Here is a 23041-nt window from a genome sequence, read left to right as displayed (position 1 = left end):
TAGTTAGTTTCATATATTTTATTTAATATAAAAAAGATAACCTTTATACTGTGCATTCTTCAGATGTTCTTGTTGTATTTTAAGGCGACGCCGTCGACTGTTCTGTAGTTTGACCACTCCGTAACCAGCGCCGGCGCAAAGAATTGGCACAAATGCCAACGCGAGGCAGGTGTAGATGTAAGCGAATTCGTTGCCCTGATTTAATTTAATATATGACTCATTGACAGTTCTTAGAATAACTATAAAAGTCAACAGTAAATGCGCAATTTATTAGCATTCTAGCACGATTGCGCCCGAATATGGAATTTTTAATAATGCAAGAGATAGATGAGGTACGTTTGAATTTTACAACTGTGCGATCATTTATATAAGGCAATTATCTAGCGAGAGACTTGATAATTTGCTTTAACAGCCAATATTTAAGGTAAGTTATAGTCGTTTAGTAAAATCACGTATAAATAAAAAAAAAAAACTACGTAGGAGCATAATGGGTATTTTACGTAACGTACCTCGAAATAATCGTATCCTTTTAAATATTTGCACGGTGGTAATTTGGAAGCATTTAGCTGGTAGGGCTGTGGGCAAGGGTCACCCTTGTTCCAATGGAAGACGTCGCGTTGTATGTCGTTAGGACCGACTGCTGTGCTGTTCACTATTATATCCCACAATGTAATTCGGCGAATCTCTTCTATTTCATCGCGAGTAAAAATCCTTAAAATTTAAATTATAAACTGCATTATGACGAAACTGAAAGCCAAACTTGTATGGTGTTTACACTTTACACACAGTCGCTGGAATACGTAGATACACTGAGTTTCAGCACAGATACATACTCTTTGGCAAAAGATGTTTTTTGTAAATTAAGTGAAACAAATAAAATCATACAACAACGTAATTATAACCGCCTTGATCTTTGCGATACATCCTTGCGAGCCTAGTGCATGGATCTACAGTAACAATAAATTATTTACGTAAACAAAGACTTTAAAGTCGACAACTAGATCATAATTTATTAATAATGATATATTGATATAATAAAGTAAATACATACACGTATTTATTTTTAAATAGTAGATAAATTAAATTGTTATTACATTAATGTACTCATAATTTTATCTTTGCTTTTTGTTAATTTTGTGATGGCTAAATCACAATTTAGGACATTTGTCTGAATATATTCTTACCCATTCTTGTCATTTTCAAACCAAAATCTATCACCATCTCTTATTCTAGTAAACTGATCAATTATTATGGCTCTGAATAGTTCTCCGGGATGTCCAGTTGATTCAAGCATGCCTCCTAAAAAGTTAAAAGAAAGTTTGGAAATTTTTTTATTTTTTACATTCATGATAAGATATCCACTAAGAACATTAAGAGCTATACCAAACAATAGCTCTTGATAAACAGGCAATAAAATGAGCATCAATCTTTACGATCGAGAATCATAAAAGATAAGGAACTAAAATCTACATTAGCTATTACAAGGTATAATAAGCTTCGTCATAAAGGAAAAAATAAGTGTGATAAAGTACGATATTTGCACAGATAAATGCAAACGGAATATAAGTTGTTTTAATTAAAAATTATCGATTTATTCTAATATTAGCTAAGACGGATATTGAGTAGGTTTATGTGATTAAGGTTACAGGATGTGAATTATTATGCAGGCAAACATACCAATGTAAACGTCAATGTTGTCAAGCTTCCCGTCGTAAGCTTGAACTAATCTTTGAAGTAGCTCGGGATTGTTTTCAAATAAATCCGGATTGAGTTCATTGAAAGTTTTTATTTTTGGAAGACCGAAATAGGTTCTGGAAAAAAAAACTGTACTTATTTATCTGTAACATATTTAAATAATAAAAACTGTTCAAAATTATTATACACTTTTATGTAGACGGGATATTCCCTTAATTGTCACGTAATAAATTAAGAATTTAATTTTATTAAAAAGTTCACTAAACAAAAACTTGATCAAAACTACGTTAAAGTGTGAAGGAATAAGCTAGAATTGCTCTTGTACTGTATTAATGATATGTGAAAGTGACCCCCAAAAACTCGTCTGTATTTATTGTGGGCTCTTGTCAGATCAAGGCTCGCTTGGAACCATTATAACTAAATTAGCCTCTTCTACCATACTTCTGACGTACGTAAGTGGTCAGTTTAAATGATCCTAAGTCAATGAATATATGAATAAATTATTAAATGAATACATATACATGGAGAATTTAAATACCTTGCAGTGTTATAATCAGGTAACCCATTGTCCCTTCCTCTCATAATGTTTAAGGCACCAAGGTCGCGTCTAGAGAATTCCATTGGACCAAAGAGATTATCTCTTACGTCAGAACATAATAGTGCATCCTCTCTTTCAGATATCTGCGTTGCCATACCCATTAGAACTTCCTCCACAGGCACTTGCGACATTACATCCTAAAACAATTTCGTACTATCTATGTAGGTTGGTTGTGAATTAGAAGATAATATTTTAACGTCTTTTTATGTTGTACTAAAAATTATTTTGTTTGACTTTAATTAGTTTTTTTAATTGATATAACTGAAATTACCATTTTTTTAAGTTAAAATACTTTAACATTTCTCTGCTTCAAAGTTTCCAAAAGGGCAATTAATATAGCAATCACTTATCTATCAGCTGTTAAACTTCCGCTACTCTGGGTTTCTAAAAGATTTGATCAAAAAATTTTTGCTAAACTCTTTTTATCTGAGTCTTTCATATTTTGGTTTAATTTTAGATTAACGAATATTTTTTGTTGCGTAAATCTCGGAAAACTTCGAAGAGTACGTAAAAAAACTTTCATCCACAGTAATTAAAAAGTAAACAATCAAAAATAAAATATGACCAAAATGCTGTTCATTGGCCTCCATATTTAAAAGAGAACCACCCAAAAAGTATTAGGTACAATAGAAAAATTGAACTTTTTAACACACAAGCTATGCTATTTCAGTTCTAAAAACATATAATGATTATGCGACTTAAGTATCGAACAAAGCCGAAATCAACTGGGTCCAAACAAATACTATAAAATCTTATGTATGGAAAAACGATATTACTTTCCAAACAACCTAATAGAAGGAACGATTATGATTTTAAAACGAAACTTTTGAATTTTAAATTAAAAAAAGTAATAAACGTCCAAATACACAAGTAGTTATTAATTAACTTTTTGACAAGTTTTTGATCAAGGAAAAACGCTTTGAGAGATTCAATTTTCTGTTTGTTAATCGGTGATCAATTGCGGATTAAAATTACCGTCGTGTTGATATTCTCTGCACCTAAGTCATATTATTACAATGTACTTACGTTTCCGTCCCACCAAGTTTGGCATAACCTGATGGCGTCATGACCTCCAGGTGCTCTACCATATCTGCAATTTCTGTCTCGTAACAAAATGGCGGGCGGTACTAGAGTGTGTCCGAAACGAAAAGCGGCCACCGCAAATGCATGTGTTACACCTGGAGCAATCTCTGCTCTATAACCCTCGTATGAGGGCAGCGGTATACCAAGGAAAGCTGGCACATATTCATAGAAGATAATGTTCTGCAAAATGACCTTTTGTTTAACTTTTGTTTGTCTGTGGAACGAACTTTAGTAGGTCTTCAAATATAATTAGTCTAAAATATAAATACAATAACGGTAGCAAATACAAAATGAAAGTTTAAATAAAACCTAAGATAATCTTATTTGATTAAAAAGTACCTGCAAGCTGGCGATAACAATGCGACGTGCCCTTTGAAACAGTTGCTCATCGTCCCAGTCCGGATGCTGGCGGTGGATGCGGGCGGCGACCACGTTATGCCATCTCAGTAACAATATACCGAAGGTAACCAACGCAGGATTTTGATTAGTCCTCGGATCTCCCAATACTTCGAGCATAAAAATAGTTTTAATCTGATAAATAACTTATTGGCAAGTCGCTTTTACAGAGAGGCAGTACATGCGTACCTTGAATCGGATACTACACAGTATTCGTATTATACAGTACTTTTGGAAGGCGTCAATTTCACAAACGTTGTAAAAACCATATTATTTATATTTAACAACTTTCGTAGCACTACATAGCTAAAGAATTATTATTTATGTATATATTAGAAACAAACAGAATTGATTATTACAGTGTATCAAAAAGTTGTGTAAAAAAGTCTTATTTTGTTTTACTATTAAAAACTATGCCACTAAAAATACTACCTTTTTAATTTCGTTTAACGTTTTTTATATCAAATAATGAATACTTTTGCCTTTAAACTACGAAGGTGGGCTTTAATATAAGTATCTGCAACACAGTTGCGAACTAATGCAGCTATTACTGAACTTTTGTATTACATAGTATGATAAGTAGTAAATTAAACTTATTATTCTTCCATGACTTTAACAGAATGAATTGAATTTTTAGTTTTTAAACTAAAAACATGACCTATTGACATGTTAGTTTGCGAATGAATGCTAATATAATAGTTAATGCTAAGTTCATTTAAAAATATGCCCGAAAATTGTTGATTTAGATTCCACAGGTAATTTGTTTAAAATTATTGTTCTAAATACGCTTTAGATACACGTTATTTTTTTTTTCAAAAATTATTATTTTTGCTCGTATTAGTCTTATAAAAGTTTGAAAAAAGATTATTTTACTTCGCCATTTGGAAACGTATAAATAATCGCAAGAATCATATTTATCGACATTTCAATAATTAATAATTAGGGTTTGACGATCTAAAGCTAATTAAATATTTTATTAAGTTTAGGAAGTATGTTAACTTAACAAGAAACTTATATTACATAACAGTTAAATATATCCTTTTAACTAATGGCCTACATTTTTCAATGCTTATTGTGATGTGATAATATTTTAAATTAAACATTTGTTCAATCAAAATGGAGACTCTATAATATACGCCGTATTGGTTCGTTACCTGTATTGTTATAATAAATTTTCACCTAAGTAAATATATTATCGAAAGTTAAAACAAAATATAAAAAAAATCATAATTGGTAACTTACAAAAAAGTCTCTCAGGGCTAAGCATCCTCATATAATGAGGTACAGGATTATTAAAGAGCGGAACTCTCTTTGTGTTCCGCAGGGGCATCCCCCCTTCGCTCGCTAAACTTCCGTTCTGAAAGAGTAATTTTATTCATTTTGCAACTTAAAAAACACATTAGCATACGAAGATAAGACAATGTATGTGTAATATTTGAATAATTAAACATTTAATATTAAATGCGAATCGTGTTTATCGTTTTTTAATTGTTAATAACGTTCATAAATTCTGCTGCTCTAAATATAAATGTAAATTAAGTTTTTTTTATCATTATTAATGAGAATTACAATTTTGGTATTATAGCATAGTAAACCACCCTGTTTTGAGCACAAATATTACATTTTAAATAAATTTTAAGCAAAATTATAGCAATGAATTCATCGTTCGGTAAGTTACTTAAGTAATATTGCTTAAATTTATATCTAATGTATTTTGACGTTGAGGATCTCGCAAAGTTTTAAGTAGCTTTTTAAGTCGCATAACAAAGTTAAAAAGAGAAAGAAAAGGCAAATATCTTTGTTTCACGCAAGTGCTGATAGGGTACTTATTCGTATAGAAATGTACATAAAGAGGCAGGCGTGGCTGCGGGGTGGCACCTGAAACGACCTCATTGCATTCACCCAAGCCTCGCTTGTGCTGTAGACAAAACTTCCGTCGATCCACGATGTTATCTGATTGATCTGAAACAAAAAATAACGTTTGCACCCATAGTAAAGAACTTGTCTTTATACAAAGAGCATGGTTATAGATGTAAAAGGGTCAATGTATAGCTATACTATCATTTGTTGTCAATTAATATACGGGATAGCATATCGACTTGTAAATGGTTTCAGGAATAATAAAAAATGTAACGATAATAGAGTAAGAAAAAGCGTTTTTGAAATTAAGATTACTAAATATCAAAATCAATTATGGCTTACTATCATTCCCTGCAGATTTTGTACAAGAACTTTTTCCAAAAGTTATTGGCATGTTCCATTCCATTAGGAAAAATAAACTAATGTTAAGTATTTCAGAACGATCATTTTCATCATCATTACTAATACATGAGCCGGTAGACGCCCACGTTTATACAGAAGGAAAAGTTTTCAGCTTTCCGGTAGCAAATAAACCAAACGGTTTCATATTCACACATTCATCCGTTTAAAGCTTTTGCACATATAACCAATTACTCTATATTGAATAGATATGATTCTCAATGTTTCTAGAAGAAACTGTGGTTATGTTGAGACCGATCTTTGTGAATTACATCTTTTGACTATTACATCTGATTTATTTTTATTACCTATGTTGATTTATTATAAAGAACGAATAAATGTGACATTAATATTAAAACATTATATTAAATCTAAGTATACGTAACAAAAAAAAAGAATTTCCTATTTTTTTTATTTGAACAAGAAATAAAAAAACATCGAGATAGTTTACATTAATGAAAGAAGAATCCGAAATTAATCGAGATTGAACATGGGTTAAATGTAGACATAAATCTTTATTGCATAATATGTATTAATATATTTAATTTATCTTTGACAAATAGCAACAGCAATCTATGTGCCTTAATTTGAAATAATCGTATAAATTATCTACTATTGGTGATTAATTATTAGAACACTGATCAATGTATGTTGTTATAAAAGAAACTGGATCAAAGCTATTTAAATTCTTTGAGGTGTTTTCTCAGTCTAGATATTTATAGAATTTAGATTGGTTCACAGCTTTTAGATTGGTCATGCATCTATAATTTTACAACATTTTAGTTCAAATGTTTTAAGATAAATCAATGATTATAATGATATGATAAATAAATAAATGATAATGTATGGAAAAATATTAAAGACTTTATCTTACTTGTTCCCGAGGACTGTTTGGGCTTTGTCCTGTTGCCCGGTCGTAAGCAGCCCTCAGGAAAGGCATATGCTTCGCGCCTTGACATTCTGGGTCGTACATATGATCGCATTTATCGACTGGAATACGATGGTGTTCGATTGGACAGCCAGATTCGGAAGCCATTACTATTTCCCCTGTTACTACTTGACCTGTGGATAAAATTTAAACGATCATGTATGAGATATGGTTTTTTGGCAGATTATATACATATACAAGTCTTTTTTTTTAAATACAAGTCTTAATTAATGTTATTGTCGATTTCTTCACTTTTACATAATTGATAATTACAAACTGTGTTGTTGTTCAAAAAAAAAAAAGAGTTTTACTAATTAAATGAAGGAGAGTTTAATATTATTCTATTTATATGGGATGAATATTATAATAAATTAGTAAGTCATAACTGACTAAGAGTAGTCATAAATGTAAAATTATAAATTAACAATATTTATAAATAAAAAAATATTAACAGTTTTAAGAGTCGCTTTATTTTTGTGCTCACCAAAGAAAGCTAACATGGACGTTCTGTTAGATAGAGAAGGCAATCCATCTTGACCGCGCATAAACAGTTTCGAAAGTGTTCTGGCTCCTGGTCTATCCGCGCCTGCCATCATGTACACACCATCGGCGTATGACGCAGGTGTTTTCCGTGTTAGTCTACTGTCTGTGAACAAAACCAATCGTGTACATATTTTTTACATAACAAATCTAATAGTGGCATGGAGGATTATCTCCTTTTCTAGATACACAAAGTAATCAAACGTTATATAATATTATTTCTAAAAATGGGTCTAAATTTTTTTACTTTAAACTATACGAAATAGAAGGTCTATACGTCAGTAGACTATTTAATATTGCATTTATAATCATTAAATTCCTCTAAATTTTTTTGTCATTTAGTTATTACTTTACTGTACATTTTATGAACGTAATATAGAGACATTAATTAAAAATGCAGTAAGTAAATTGTCAGGCTTATCGCTCTCACTCGATTTGAAAAGTATTATTATTTTAATAAAGGAATAGTGAATGTTACAAAAATAGATGTAATATGTAATGTATGAAGAATAAAGTAAAAGGCAAAGTTAAATTATACCTATAACGTAATTAATGATAAAACTCACACATAATTTTCAAATATTTAATTTTTTTTTACTATTTTCTGGTGTGTTCTATTATTCGAGCAATGCGATCGTAAGGTCGCCGGTTCGACCCCCGTGACACAATCTTATATAATTCACGCTTCGTAAATTAACTATATAGGATTGCAAACAAGTTTCTAGAGTATGGGCAGCAGAGTACTGTATATATGCGCTAAAACGATGTCCAATAATTACGTATTTTATTTTATTAAAAATTTTGTGTACAATACATACGCTAAAAATGTTTATACATAAAAAACACAAAAAGATGCAAAAGTATTACAAGAAAGGAAATAGGCTTGTGCAACCTTTATAAAATCTTATAAATACCAGGAAATCATTCCACAGACGAGTAGTTTGTAAAAAAATGACTAGCTTGGAAACTGTATGGTATGATTGAAAATTTCTAACTCGAGATTTTCGGATGATAGTATATAGTGAATGTGTGTTATGCAAAAATTGAAAAAGCTCTTTTAATTGAATATGGAGAGTTAAAAAGCAAACAAAGGATTCGAGTATTACGATCGAAGTTTACTGAAACACACTTAATTTTAATCGGAATTCTGAAACATGATATTTAAACCATCGAATTAAACACAGAAGTTCTGCAGTCGCTTCAGTTTTTATATTTTTATAGGAACCTGTATGTATAAATAATAGTAGTTAACAGTACAGAGTGCATAAATAAATCGTTATCAAATTAAAAATCAACCCAATCAGAAATTATAAAGTCATGTCTCGCTTAATGAATTAGCTTGTCAGTGAATAAATTTTGCCTAAGGCAATATTTGTTTATAATTTGTAAATTTGTGATTAGAATTAATTAAAAATAAATTATCGTAAATAAACAAGCTAATAATTAAGTGCCGTAATGTTATGTACAATATTATCAATATAAGCATATTTTTCTGACGTAAAATTTATTTCCTCATTACTTTTATTAATATGACTTTTCTCGCAGATTATATTTCTATTTGCAAACTATTAGAGAGCAGACACTGTTTTGGCTGCAAGTCCAGTCTACAGAAAACATCTTACTCCTAACCAGTAATTTTTTTTGGACTTTTATCTTCAAACAGATTTTTATCTTTAACTTTCACTCAGAGACTTGAATAACCTCGAAGTTAAGTTACTTTTGTAAGTAAGATAAAAAAATCCATCTTTTCTCTTCTCAAAGATCGCTACAATGACCAGTCTTAAGTTGCCCGCGTTCAGCGACTTCTCGCGATCTTTACTATGTTTTCGGTCTACCTAGTGAGGGGCTTGCCTACGTCGCTTCTATCGGCTCGTAGTGGGAACTCCTTTCAGCTATCGGTGCACGAGCAATGAGCTCCGCTTACTGTCACTTCAGATAAGCAATTCTTCGTGCTACGTCGGTGACCTTGGTTCTTCTGCGGATCTACTCATTTCTGATTCGTTTTCGCTACGAAACTCCGACCATAGCTCTCTCCACTGTTCTCTGGGTGACCTTGAGACTACTTAAAATGCTCACCGTAAACAAGCACGTTTCGGATACGTAGGTCATCACCGGCAACACACCACAGACCTCTATCTTTAGATTGGTATAGCCTTCGGAACGCTGTCCAAAATCCCATGTTTCCGTAAACTAAAAGTTGTTTATATATATATTTAATTTACTTTTTGTTTCCTGTAACTCCACAAAATGAAAGGAAATAAATGAAAAGAGCCGCGAAAACCTATAAAAGCTTATGTATACTGTGAGGTGACAGTATTTGAGATCCTACCATAAGCACAAAAAAGGAATTTTAAGGTTATCAGACAGCTGTGAAAAGAAATATACGCAAGCATTTGGTTGGCATGGTCTATTTATCATGAGATATTTATTACGCAAAATGTAGTCATTTTATTAATTGTCTTAATAATATTTATTCTACATTACATTTAATCTATAGTCATATGAAATTATGATCTAGAGTCTATAGCCATTCTTAAATAAACTAAATAAATCGATAAAAGTTTTGACGTCGCGAAAACGATAAATTCTTTGAAGCGACGGAAGGCGTATTCATTTAATAATTAAGTAAACATAGTGATGCTTGAAATTACTTTAAGTTGTTTGTTTGTGTATGTTAAAAATTTTATTATAGATAGATCATCGCATTGATTTACGTTTACTTATCGCAGTTGAAGGTAAAGTAGACACGGGGGGCGATTTCAATGTTACTACTAAGTCTTATAAAATCTTAACGGCGGGTAATGAGTATTACTATGGAAAGGGTACATAGATTGGAAAAGTGCACGAAGTTATTCGATGTTGATATGTCGTTTCTATTCTTTTGAATTTTGAACCCAGAACTAATGGTTTCTTGGTATTTTTCTTCGCTAAATATTATTTGTGAGTGTTTATCAGTGAGGTATCTTTAATTTGTCGGGGATCAAACTAAAAATAGAAATCGTTAACCACTTTGCTAATAGTTTAATTAATGCTAACACACGGAGAATATAAAAAAAATCTATAACCAAATCAAATATTAAAAAAGTACATAGTAATTGGTGCACGATAGAAAACTTTTTTTCATGTAAGAAGTAAGAAATATTATGAGTAATACGATCTTTTTAATTGTACAAATAATAAAGAGTCTCATAGTGAGTCTGAGAGTTTGCATAGTCGTATTGTTTTAAAGACGAAAATGTTAAAAATATAACAAAGACCGTTTTTTCTAAATACGTATAAGAAAAAGCGCAGGAACTACCGATTTTCCCTGGAAGTAATATAAAAATTGTAAATACCAGCAGCAAAAACTAATTCTGTATACCTGAAACTGGACTTCATCGAGTTGTAAATCTTTCTGCGAGTGAAAGCTTCTATTGCTTGAATTTAAAAAAGATGACAAAGAGTCATTGCTATCCAATAACTCCAAGGAAGAAAATAAGAAAAAAGCACACCTTGAGAATTAGGTATCTACCGACAGGCTACTTCAGGCTATCGTCATTATTTTAGTCCACAGACGCCCATGGCAAGGAGTAGGCCTGGACATAGGATATTTATGAGGGTATATATAAGGGTTATTTATTTATCGTTTATAAATTAAATAATTGCCATGCGTGGCAGGCGGATTGAAACTTGTTTGTGAGCAGTGGCAATCCTACATAATTAATGCACAAAGTGAGAATTGTACATAGGACTGTATTCCGAAAATCGTACCCGCAACAAGTAAGTGTCATTACTCTAACGCTGGGTTACCACCGCCCAATTAGGCTATTTCATTAAAAAAACATATACTCGTAATTTAATGTTCTTCAAAAAATATCTAATCCCGCTTGTTCTTATTTAGGCTGAGGCATTAATTATTCGAACAGACAGTAAATTCATCGAGATGTTATTAAGAGATGTAATCCATTCAAGTCGAATAAAAATTTTTTAAATACGTAGGAAAATATTAAAAAATAATTTAAATTAATTTTTTTAAATTTACGTCTGTTCGCGAAATAATGCATAAATAAAAAGTTATATCCAATGACATGTAATCTCGAGACATAAAACGTTGCAGTTATTGTTTTCTTAGCATTAAATCATTCTTACTGTGAATTAGTAGAAAGTAAATTTTGTATAGCAAGCATGGTATCGTATCTCTTATTACTATAATTATCAACCAACAGATATTATACTGCGTACAAGTTTTACGTGTTATTGTACGGTTGTTTGTCACGACTGCTAGAAATTAAATCCCACATACATCGACAAAATTATAAATGTAAATTATATTATGTCGATTTTTTTTACATTAGATACCATGGCCCTGTTTACCAAATAATGTATTTGTAATTTCTATTAACACAATTTACACATGTTATATTATTTGATCACTAGAGAAAAAGTTTTGGTTATCTCGTGAATCAAATTCATATTATACAGGGTGGTTGGTTAAAGCTGCAAAAGCTTTGAAATATCAATTAATGTATAGTATATCCTATCCAAAAATATGTAGCTTCAGAAATAATAAATGACTCATATAGCAACAAAAAGCGTTTTTAAAATTAATTTTGATTACTAAATATTAAAATGAATTATTGCTTACACTCTGTCTCCCTGCAGACTTTGTTTTGCCAGAAGTTATTGGCCTACCTAACGGCAACTCTATTGGAATGCCTATAGAGTTACAAAGTGATCGCGTAGGTTGATTGGAAATAGATGTAAAAGCTTTAAAACTTTTTGCTTATTAATAATCCTGTATTTAAGGAGATGTAATTTATTTCAATAAAATATTGTTACTCCTGTTCAATTTGTTTAGGGCTCTTATTAGAAGTTTTTTTTATTTTTCTCTTTTAACATACTTCTTCAATAGATATTACTTTAATAAGAATGCAAAGTTCTCTTATTCATATTGTAAAAGAACTAAGTAGTAATAAATTGTATAATGGTTATTTGAATTGCGATACATGTAGTAAATAGTAAGTAATAAATCATTTATTCTTAAGATCAGAATGTACTTAACTATAAAAATCAATAATGGTTACCAAGCGAATAAACGTGACCGTGTATCATTACAAGCAATAGTTCACGCGAACACATCAATTAGTTTTTGTCCGCACGTCACTTGCTGTATTATCCTACGTTGGTACAGAACATGCCAATGTGTCTATTTACCTTGATAGCCATCAGTTACACAATACGAATGACAAATTAAATTAGCCTTTATCTAGGTACATTAGGTTCTCCATCGGCCGTGACGTAACCTTTGAGTAATCAAGCGGGCTTTCCAATAGATATATCAGCAGCGATTCGTTTTTGTGCGACTTATGATTTCACGTAATATCTGGGTCACGTACTTATCTAATTAATCATATTTCGCAATCAGAATATACTTTAGTATATTATACAGGCTGCTTGGTTGTAGGTATAGGTTGTCTTGAAAGCTAAAAATTATTGTATCAAAAATCAATGGTTTTATATATAATAAATACCATAATGCATAAAAAGTGTTTTTCAAATTCGGATTACTGCATAATAATAAAGTTAATTATTGTTTACCATCTGTTTTTTTTTAATAAATAATTATTGTATAAATATTGTTATTGTGTTTTAAACATAAAACCGTAAATAAACTTTTATATCCTTATCAAAAACTAACCTGTATGTATAATTGTGATTAAAATGTAAATATGTGATCTACGTTGAAGTCTTTTCCATAGACATTTTTGTTAAGCTTTGTTGAGATTATAGTAACAGTGGTTGTTAAGTAACTTGTCATTTCTATATAATCGTGATCAGTAATTTTTAAAATTCAGATTTGATTTATCGTTTGAAATTTTGTACATTGGTTCTTTTAATGTACAAGTCCACGCGGGGTTTTTTTTAGTGGGGTCTGACTGCTGCCCAAATGGCATTTGCAGATTCCGCAGGTATGAAGCCTAAGTAGCCTTTTTTAAAGTGTCGAAGCTCGAAGGTTGCCGAAGTAGCCTCGGCTCGGTACGCTACGTATGAATATTTAACCGGATTGGCAGGCCGTCGAAATCTCAGATCGCTTCGGTGAACGCTCCATGGAGTGACTATGCTCATGGGCTCCCACTAGCGGATCTCCGTTTGGGCTGTCACTCATTGATAATACCTGCTAAGCATTCCTACGTAAGGGCGGCCGAGAGGGACATACCTCAGCTTGGCCGGTTGCTATTGTTTGTATAATCTCACTTCGGAAAACGTTAGCGCTGGCAGAAGTAACAGGAGAAACTCCAGCAACAGTTCTGTCTAGTATAAACGAAGGGTTGGCATTCCTTATGATATACGATCCGATTTTGTTTCCGAAGAGATGGGTTAGATCACGCAGGTGTCAGCTATAAAATTATTGTAGAAAAGTAAAATTACTGTTAAAAATTAAAATCAATTTATAAGTATTATTAAATCAGCAAAAAGAAACATTATCCTTACTGTATCTGTTATGTTTAAAATACATTATCTACAAAAAACAATCATTTAAACATTTATATATATTTTAAACGACAATATTTAATCTTGTTTGAATGCAGCTTAGTGGCTTGATAATTAAATTCATTCGCATGATTATTTATATACAGATGAGTCTCATTAAAAATATTCCACTAGCATTTCCTGTGAGGCCTATGTATAATGTATATAATGATAAATGAATGAATGTATAATGTATATATAGAATATTAATATATATGTACATTATTATTAAGTTTTAAAACATAAATAAAATCATATTCTTCTAATATAACAATTGTCTTACATTAAATTTCATTATTGTCATTTAACAATCACTTATTTACCGCATGTTGGTTTTATATATTAACACAACGACAAGACATAATAATTATGATCCTAAATTTACAAGTGTATTAAATATAGTAAAAATATATTATACACTAAAAACATGTAAAAACTTTACGGCAAAATTGTGGAATTCGCAAAACAGAATTATTTCACGTACCGAGCTTTAGTCTACACATAAGCACATTAAATTCAATTATTCTTCATCATATATATTTTGAGGATGGATAAAATATTTATCAACATGAATCACATTCACTAATTATCGAAAGTGATAGAGTAAATTTGCTATTATTTTGTTTTAAAGTTTGACTAAGCATTATCAATATATAAAAGAAATATAAATCAGAATTACAAATGCTCTCTCAGAAAGTGAACTAAGTTTCTTTAGAGGAAACTCAGCTGATCCGTTTCGCGGAGGTCAGAGAGATGTATGAAATTCATTTCAAAGATTGGCCTAAATACCAACAGTAAAGACAATAGGAACAGATAAAAACATTAACCAGTTGTCTGTTGTGTCATGCGTTGTACAGGGTATTTTTAATAACTCCGTGCGTTATTAAAGCCGTTGTTATATTATTTGATTTATTAACTTCATTTATATTAATAAAATGGCTTGTTAATACGAAATATGGTTATACTGAAAATAAAAATTGAGCATTCGTTATACATAAGAAGTAAAAATACTTACCGACAGATCCCCAATCAGGGTAGGCTCTATTGTTGTACCAGCCATCATAACGTTGTTTTTCATAGTATATTTCTAGAACAATAAAAATAGTCATTAATAACAGTTGAAATAGCATACAGTAATTTTAAGTAAGGTTAATTATATTCATTTTATACGCCTTTTTTTAAACTCATATTTATGTTGTTATAAATTGATCTCAAGCTTTTTGCCTCGATTCCTAACTTTAGCGTTCTTTGTAATTATAATATTATAGTTGGCATTAATATTATTTAATTATAGGTAATATAATTTGTTAACGAGTAATCGATCATTAATAGAATGATAAATTTATCAAGTAAGTTATCGTTACATGTTAAACTTTATCCTACTGTTAAAGTTAATTTTAATATCTGACATTACGACTACGATATACAATTCTATAAACAAAAAAAAATAACAGGTAGACAACATTTTTTTTATTCTTTATGTATCTAATGGATTTAATGCACACATTCTCTTCTAGTCAACTAATTTTTTGTAAAAATCAACTAACTACTTATGGCCCTCGACAATTTATTCACAAAATTGCCCGAACTACATTCCTTAACGTATACAATTAACTTATTACGTGAGATGCAAACGAAGGAACGTTTATTGTCGTGAGTACTTTTTGTACAAGTCTGCAGTTGATCTAGACGACACGAATCCGTAATTAGCCGCTTGTTCAGTAACCATCAATAGCGAAGTATTTATTTATTATTTACTAACATGCTAACCAGCTAACTAGGTAACTATGTGAATCATTTGATTTTTAGAACGTAGGCACAACTAACACATCATGTTAAAGATGTAAAACTGAATGTCAATAAATTATGAAAAGATTTAAATATCAACATTTTATTAAACTTAATGATATTGTTTATAAAAAAATGCACGCAAATTAATTAGTTTGTTTTTTTTTAAATTAATGTAATATCGTAAATGGTTTTCACAAATTAAAAATAATTGATCATCAGTTAAAGTTATAATGCTCACTAAACAAAAAAATTGTAAATAATATAAGAAATATTTAACGTAGGATTTTATTCCAATTCGCACAAAACATTTCGGCTTAAATGAATTTATTACTGTGTTGAAGTACTATAGGTACAATTACAAATCACATGTGTAAGAAGATCGATTAAAAATTCAATATTACAAATAAAGTATAATATTAAAAACTAACATCATAAATAGAACATGACATAGACATATCATTGGCACTTGCAGGCTCTAAATAAGGTCGATCTTTGAGAATATTAATTAATTCTATTAAATCACTGTTTCTTGAACTCACATTATTAGTTTTACCTAGGCTTTATATTGTTACATACAACATTCTATTCATGTTCGGTTTATATTTATTTGAAAGCTCACGCGCAATGTATTCTCAGTATACTGATTATTCAGGTCAATATAAACATACAAGACTATAAAGTAAAATAAAATATTTACAAGGCAACGGTTATGAAAGAAAAACGTGCAATTATAAGTGGCTTTGCATCGCGTGCACCTGCAGATATTATCTCGGCATCATGTATGTTTCATGAGCAATTCAGTGCCCTTCACTCATACGCTAAATATCGAAAATATATCAGCACGAGTTTTTGTTTTGCCACACCTAATTATCATGTCGATGATAATATACGCGAAGGTATTAAATCCCACAATTACTCTCACTAATTTCTATTTTTTTTTTAAATTACTTCAGCTTAGTCAAATTTCCTCAAGTGTTAAAGTTATATATATAAAGTATAATAAGAATTGTTGACACAGTAACAGTGTTTAATTTGTAGTAAATTAATACTTACTTCATAAAAAAATGTAAATATGTTTTAAATTGTAATTTATGTCAACATGTGTAACCGCAAGTTTTTATTTAACGTTTGATGATACATGGAAAACAAAGCATACTTGTTTTAACATTGAAAATTCATTTATAGCAGTGTATATCTATATCGCCAAGTGCTGATACACAGAGACATAGCAGTCTATATCTCTATGTATCAGCACTTGGCAAAAGTAATATTCTCTGAAAATACCAAGTTTCCAAGCCTTATGGTTTCAGAGATATTGTGATGAGTCCGTACTTGGGTGTTAATTATGTTAGGTGTAAATAATATATTATACAGATTACATTCGAAAATGTTTGAACCTACATAATGATTATTTTGAAATAATGCCTCAAGGGGTTATCATGTGTTTATTATATTTCTTTCGTTGGACACGTTTGTTCAATTTTATATGTAATGCTGGCCAGTAATTAAAATAAATTGACAGTCTACATTTTGACGTACGATCAAGATATCGATTTATATCGTTTGCAAAGTACATGCTGTCAATATTACATACAGCTGTCAATAGGTCAATGCCTGATAGACAGTGGGTGTGACAGTGACAGGCTGCTGCTACATTGTACATCCGACGCGCTCCACTTTCGCAACTAGAAATCGATATTGTAGCTTCTGCAGTTATCGATTTGTCGATTGATATAATAAATAGATATATGAGTACTGACAGCTTAATAGATTTTTGGGTACATTTAAAAATATATTCATTACGTTGTACGTAGTATTGCTTACTTTTAAGAAACTTATTATAAAAGTTTCTTAAAAGCTAGGGAGTAAAAGTTTTTACAGGTAATTAATACGTACATGATATTTAGCGTGTTCACGTATTTACGTTGTAATTTACTGTATTTATTAATTGACATATGTTTTATCTTTTGATGAAACAATATTTCTAAATGAATAGTAGTAAAATATTTAATAATATTACTTTTAATAAGTAACAAGACCATATATAATGCCTCTAAACCAATTAACTTTTTAAGTAGATATTTATGATATGAAACAATTGATATTGTTTTGTCAAGGTTTAATGTATTTTGGTTAAATAAGCGCTGTAGTCACTTTAATTCTGTAGATTACAAACGTACAATTTTATTTGTCTAAATAAGAAGTGCATGGTAGACATGTTCTTTCAATATGATGAATGTCCAGAAGGTTTAGTCTTTTTATAACTCATATCATTTTAGATTTCTTATAACGATTTGAAATTAAATAAAGAATCATTAAAGAATTGAACTCTAGACCAATATACAAATTATACTTTAAAATGACTCAATTTTGTCTCTTCTTATTGTCTAGTTATCGTCAATTCTTGATTGATATAGAAGAAACTAAAACTATTCTTACGTATAAACTTTACCTAAGTTCACTGGTGACTTTTAGGTTACTGTTTGGAGTATAAACATTTATTTGGAATGTATTTAAATAATATTACCATTGCGATGATTGTTTTAATAAATAAATTCATATTTTTTTCATGACCGTAAGTGATTCAAGCTATATTGCCTATATTTGTTTGTGGATTATTTATACGACGTTCGTGTATTGCATGGTTGCGTAAGTAGGTAAATTGTTAAGATTAAGGGATAATGAAACAAAAATATGCCTGCACTGTGTTTTGTTTAGTGGCGATTGTTCTATGCAACTGTGTGTATTTTACATTTTTATATTGTCTTTATTTGTTACGATTCATTTAGTTAGAATAAACCTCAGTTAAATGATAATTGATTTTCAAGTGAAATACCGATCTTTGTGGTCATCTTTGGGAAGGCTTAAATCCTTGCAGTGGACGTCTATCGGATCCTAAGATAAAAACGAATAAGAAGACTATCAAGATGTAAACAATATTTTTCTAAGTAACATCATTAATCTGACAACAATTTAAGACTAATTAATACTTCGTAAGTAGATTAAAAAGGCAACACATATGTAAATGTATTTGTATGTGTTATATAATTTTAAATAACTTCGATAGTAAAAAAATATTTTTTTGCATATTAAATATTTGTGATGTATGAGAGAAAGTCATAAACGCAGCTCGATCCTCAAATTAAAAAAAACTTTTACATGAAATTAAATAAAGTTTTTGATTATTTTTTATAAATTGAAAATATCTACGTTATTAAAGTAAACAAGTTATAAACGTAAAACGAAAGGAATCCACACAGCTCAGCGGATTCATTTCATTCATTCATTCACATTGTGCAGTTCACACAGCGCGAAGAACAGAAGGCCCGAAGAAGAAGAACCTTAAGGTTTTTGATTGAAGATCACGGATCGGCAAGCGTGGCGTAGAATGTCAACTCACAAGATACGCAGACGATCTGGTTAAGGTCGTTGGAAGACGCTGAATGCACGCCTTTTCCAAACGGTCCTATTTGAAATATATGAGGGATACCTATGTCCAGCTGTGAATTACGGCTACGTAAAGAAAGATTTCTGTATAATCTTCGTGTAATTAATTAAATAAATATTTGCAACATAGAGATCAGATTACTACATAGAAGTGAACAAAAGTTCCCGAAACTATTATTTGTTTCTACCCTTAAATAAAGAGATTAGAAGAAGCATGTCCATGAGATTTTTTAATTAAAAATAATATATAAATATTAATATACAATAATAATAGCAAATATTTACTACACAGAAAGATACTACATATAAGCGAACAAAAGTTTGCACGAAATTGGTATTTGTTACTACTCTTTTAAAGATTAAAAATTAGAAGAAGCATGTTTGCTATAAGACATTTTACTATAAAAGTAATATAATAACCGACAGCTCTGATTTAACACTCACGAATGAGAAGTAAAAAAGATTTAACTCGTTAGAATTAAGTGCCCTTCACATAAGTTGAAGGATAAGAAAACAGAAGACGTGATGTGCTAAACACTGTAATCACTCTAAACCTTTGCTAATTGTAACACTTTACGTCACAAAAACGATAATTAGGTTTTTTTTTAATGAGAACAATCAATTGACGTATACTATAAATGGATAAGAGGCAAAAACAGTACCGGATCCGCGTGTGAATATGAATCCGGTATGGTGTGCAGGGCTCTTCAGTTGCTAAGAATAAGAAATGACTTTTTGTTGCAATTTGTGTTCTTACGGCAAATGAGATCACGACCACAAAAAATTAGCGAATGCTTAATTGGATGATGCCATTTTTTTGTCACACTGCTTTATTTCTGTGTTCTTGATATTGATGAAGTTGTACATATAATATACAATACACTTGATTGTTTAGTAGTCCGTACATTTATTTTTATGATAAATTCAAATAATACAAGAAAACTGTGCATTATGTACTGTACTGTAATAACTGTACATGTGTACTCTTCGTTAAAAATAATCGAGTCTTCACTTTAAATGAAAATTTTAAACAGGAACCTGTTGTTTAACACTGTGTTAATACAAGATTCGTATGAGCTTTTAGTATTTATAATATACGTGTGCTCTACGTGGATTCTAAACGGGTTGATTTGTTTTCGTACTTATTGACGGAACCCATAGAGTCCGCTTGTTAGTACAATGGGCTGAAGTGACTGTGGATTCATGAAACTAAGTATAGTTACTTTCTTTTTTTTTCAAATACTTGACATAAAGTAGCAAAAACTTGCTTAAATATATTTCATATATAATTAATAATACTCTATTGATTGTAACTAGAAATTACTAGCAAGTAGAATAAATAATTACAAAAAAATTTGAACATGCCCAGTAAAAGTGTAATAAAGAACGTGGATCGAAAATAAAGATGTTACGGATACCGTGCACAAATCAATAGTACAACTCCCAATACCAAACCAATAGTATAATAAAACCTTGTAACAGGAAGTGCGGCGTTGGATTGGAGGCGATGCGTAAATGCAATGTGGATTAATTCTCTACGTTGAATGTATGCTAAATAATAAAAAATATGAAGGATGAAAGAGGGAATTAAGAGGGAAATTGTGAAGTATGAAAGAGGTAAGGTGAAAGTAGGAGGGTGTACATTCACGTCCCGAAAACAAGATGGGGTATTTTTCGAGAGAAATTTTAAAACAAAAAAAACCCTGACAGACCGATCATTGCCGAAGCTTTCGATTAAATGATACAAAGACGTCCATAATATACTCTTGTCATATTATTTGAACAATCTGGATAAACTGACTTTAATACGAGGTTGTTCCCTTCTGGTCCGACTAGGTAAGAACCATAATAGAACTCAATATTTCGATCACCTACAAACTCCAAGACAGCGCAAAGTGAAGGAAGCTATTTAAGATAAAAATAGTAAAAAAACATAGTTCTGAACAAGTACGACAAGTAGTGAAACGTTCAATGAAAATGAGGTAGAAAGAAGCTTCAGAATCCAATTTCTATAGGCTTATTGAAAAATCATAGCTGTTATAAGCGGGAGTGTACAAATCGGCAATATTGACTGAATATAAGATTCATGATGTAAACGCCTGCGTCTGGATTCAAAGTCTATATTCTAGACTTGGGTCCAGAAAAAGCCAAGGAAAAGGCCACCCATGCGATGTAAAGTGACTTTATGAAGGTGGTGAGTAGCCAAAGGACCCTTACTACCCAAGATAGGCAAAAGTGGAGAGAAATGAAAAAGTCTTACACTAAAGTTTTACTGTTGAGAAAGGCTAAAAAGTAAAAAAAAATGATACCTTAGTTAAATGTACTTAACAAGATAAGTAACAACAAAGAGAGGGCGTCTATCGGCTCACATGATTATGAGAGTACAAGTCTTGACACGGAAGAATCACTTGAACTTGAAGTCAGACGAATAATTATTTACTCGACGAAGTGTTAATTATTTGAGTTAATGAAAACACGAAGGTATGACACATTCTCTCGAGAGAATTCGCGTAAGCATCTGGTAAATTTAATACGTTCAGGTAGTAATTCCTTCGCGATTTTTATTATTTTGACATACATTCTATTAAACATATAATGTTAATTCTAGAAGACCAATTAAATGTGGAGATAAATCTTATAATCTTTAATGGTTTTCTTGATAAGCAGTCTATAGATCTCGATTGCAAATCGTTTATATACTACTGCCGGAAGACAATGGCGTTAAATTAATATTGTATTCTGGTTTGTTATGTGTCGTAGTGAACATAGGCTATTGCGAATCTTATTTTTGATATATTCGAAAACGCCAAGAGGCCCAATAATTTGTATTCGGTATTTAGTATTTCTAAATAGACTGGGGTTGAAAAATAGGCCGGAAGTTTCATTTAATTTCAAAAGAAAGTGTTCTTGATGTCCATAAGAATTTTGGATTTATGACTTTAACATTTTTAGTTTTTTTATATTGAATTTATCTTTTATTATTATTATTATGCCATTTAAATAAAATAAGGAAAGTCACGTTTCGTCATACCACAAGTTTCTAAATTTGTTTTAAACACAATACAATTATGTCAAAATATTTTTTTCTCTTCTATTCTATTTTTTTATCGTTTTCTGAAAGAAGGTAATATTTCATGTTTATTTAGTTATGCAGTAGCTGTTGAATTTATTCTAAAAACATGTTTTTCGGAATATTAAATAAAACTTAACTTACTAACTAGTAATTGTGTTACATAATGTATAATTCCAACAACCTATCTTGTCTTATAACACACTGTTCCTACGACGCGACTTCCTTCATTGAATCATAAATGTAAAGACTTTGAATTGAAAACACGTTTCCCAAGTAGCTTAGTATATTTCTCAAACGATAACTTTTATCTAACATCCAATTAAAACAGTTGTATACGTCTTTATCAGTTCCTACATTTTAATATTGGAATGCTTTGGATTTTTGTATAACCAGTTTTCACTAAAAAGTGAAATTAAAAAAGGTGTTTGATCGAGACACTCCCAATATTGAAATAAGAAATTTGAAGAATGAAAAACTTCGAGGATAAACTTTACTGTTAAACATAAAAGATATTAATGAGTAATTTCTATAAGAAAATTAAAAAAAAAAACATAAATCCTAAGTTAAATGAAGCTACTTTATATTATGGTTATGGATCTTTACAGAAATAACTTTCGTTCTCTACCTATTACTCTAGTTGTGGATCGTGATTAATTCCACTTAATATAGAAACTTAACAATAACTTGAAGATTCTAGGTTAGACTATTCAAACTAGTAATG

At 30.5% G+C, this 23041-nt stretch overlaps 1 protein-coding gene across 1 annotated transcript in view; it reads right to left on the bottom strand.

Moving 5' to 3' along the window:
• Duox (dual oxidase) overlaps nt 1-23041 on the bottom strand; it is a 48069-nt gene that overhangs the window by 11344 nt on the left and 13684 nt on the right. The window contains exons 3-14 of the mRNA XM_068777639.1: nt 15025-15096; nt 7444-7605; nt 6906-7093; nt 5651-5734; nt 5015-5129; nt 3716-3882; nt 3320-3556; nt 2234-2430; nt 1678-1811; nt 1185-1299; nt 510-711; nt 42-195 (exon numbers count right to left, since the gene is read on the bottom strand). Coding sequence (XP_068633740.1) covers nt 42-195; nt 510-711; nt 1185-1299; nt 1678-1811; nt 2234-2430; nt 3320-3556; nt 3716-3882; nt 5015-5129; nt 5651-5734; nt 6906-7093; nt 7444-7605; nt 15025-15096 — 1827 coding nt within the window. The remainder of the gene's footprint in view (nt 1-41; nt 196-509; nt 712-1184; nt 1300-1677; nt 1812-2233; nt 2431-3319; nt 3557-3715; nt 3883-5014; nt 5130-5650; nt 5735-6905; nt 7094-7443; nt 7606-15024; nt 15097-23041) is intronic.

Source organism: Battus philenor, unplaced genomic scaffold, assembly GCF_028537555.1.
Source record: "Battus philenor isolate CCGP_79_NKW_IND1 unplaced genomic scaffold, ilBatPhil1.0.hap1 SCAF_13, whole genome shotgun sequence".
Lineage (NCBI taxonomy): Eukaryota > Metazoa > Arthropoda > Insecta > Lepidoptera > Papilionidae > Battus > Battus philenor.
The sequence above is the reverse complement of the archived record's forward strand: the minus strand, read 5'-3'. Positions and strand labels throughout refer to the sequence as shown.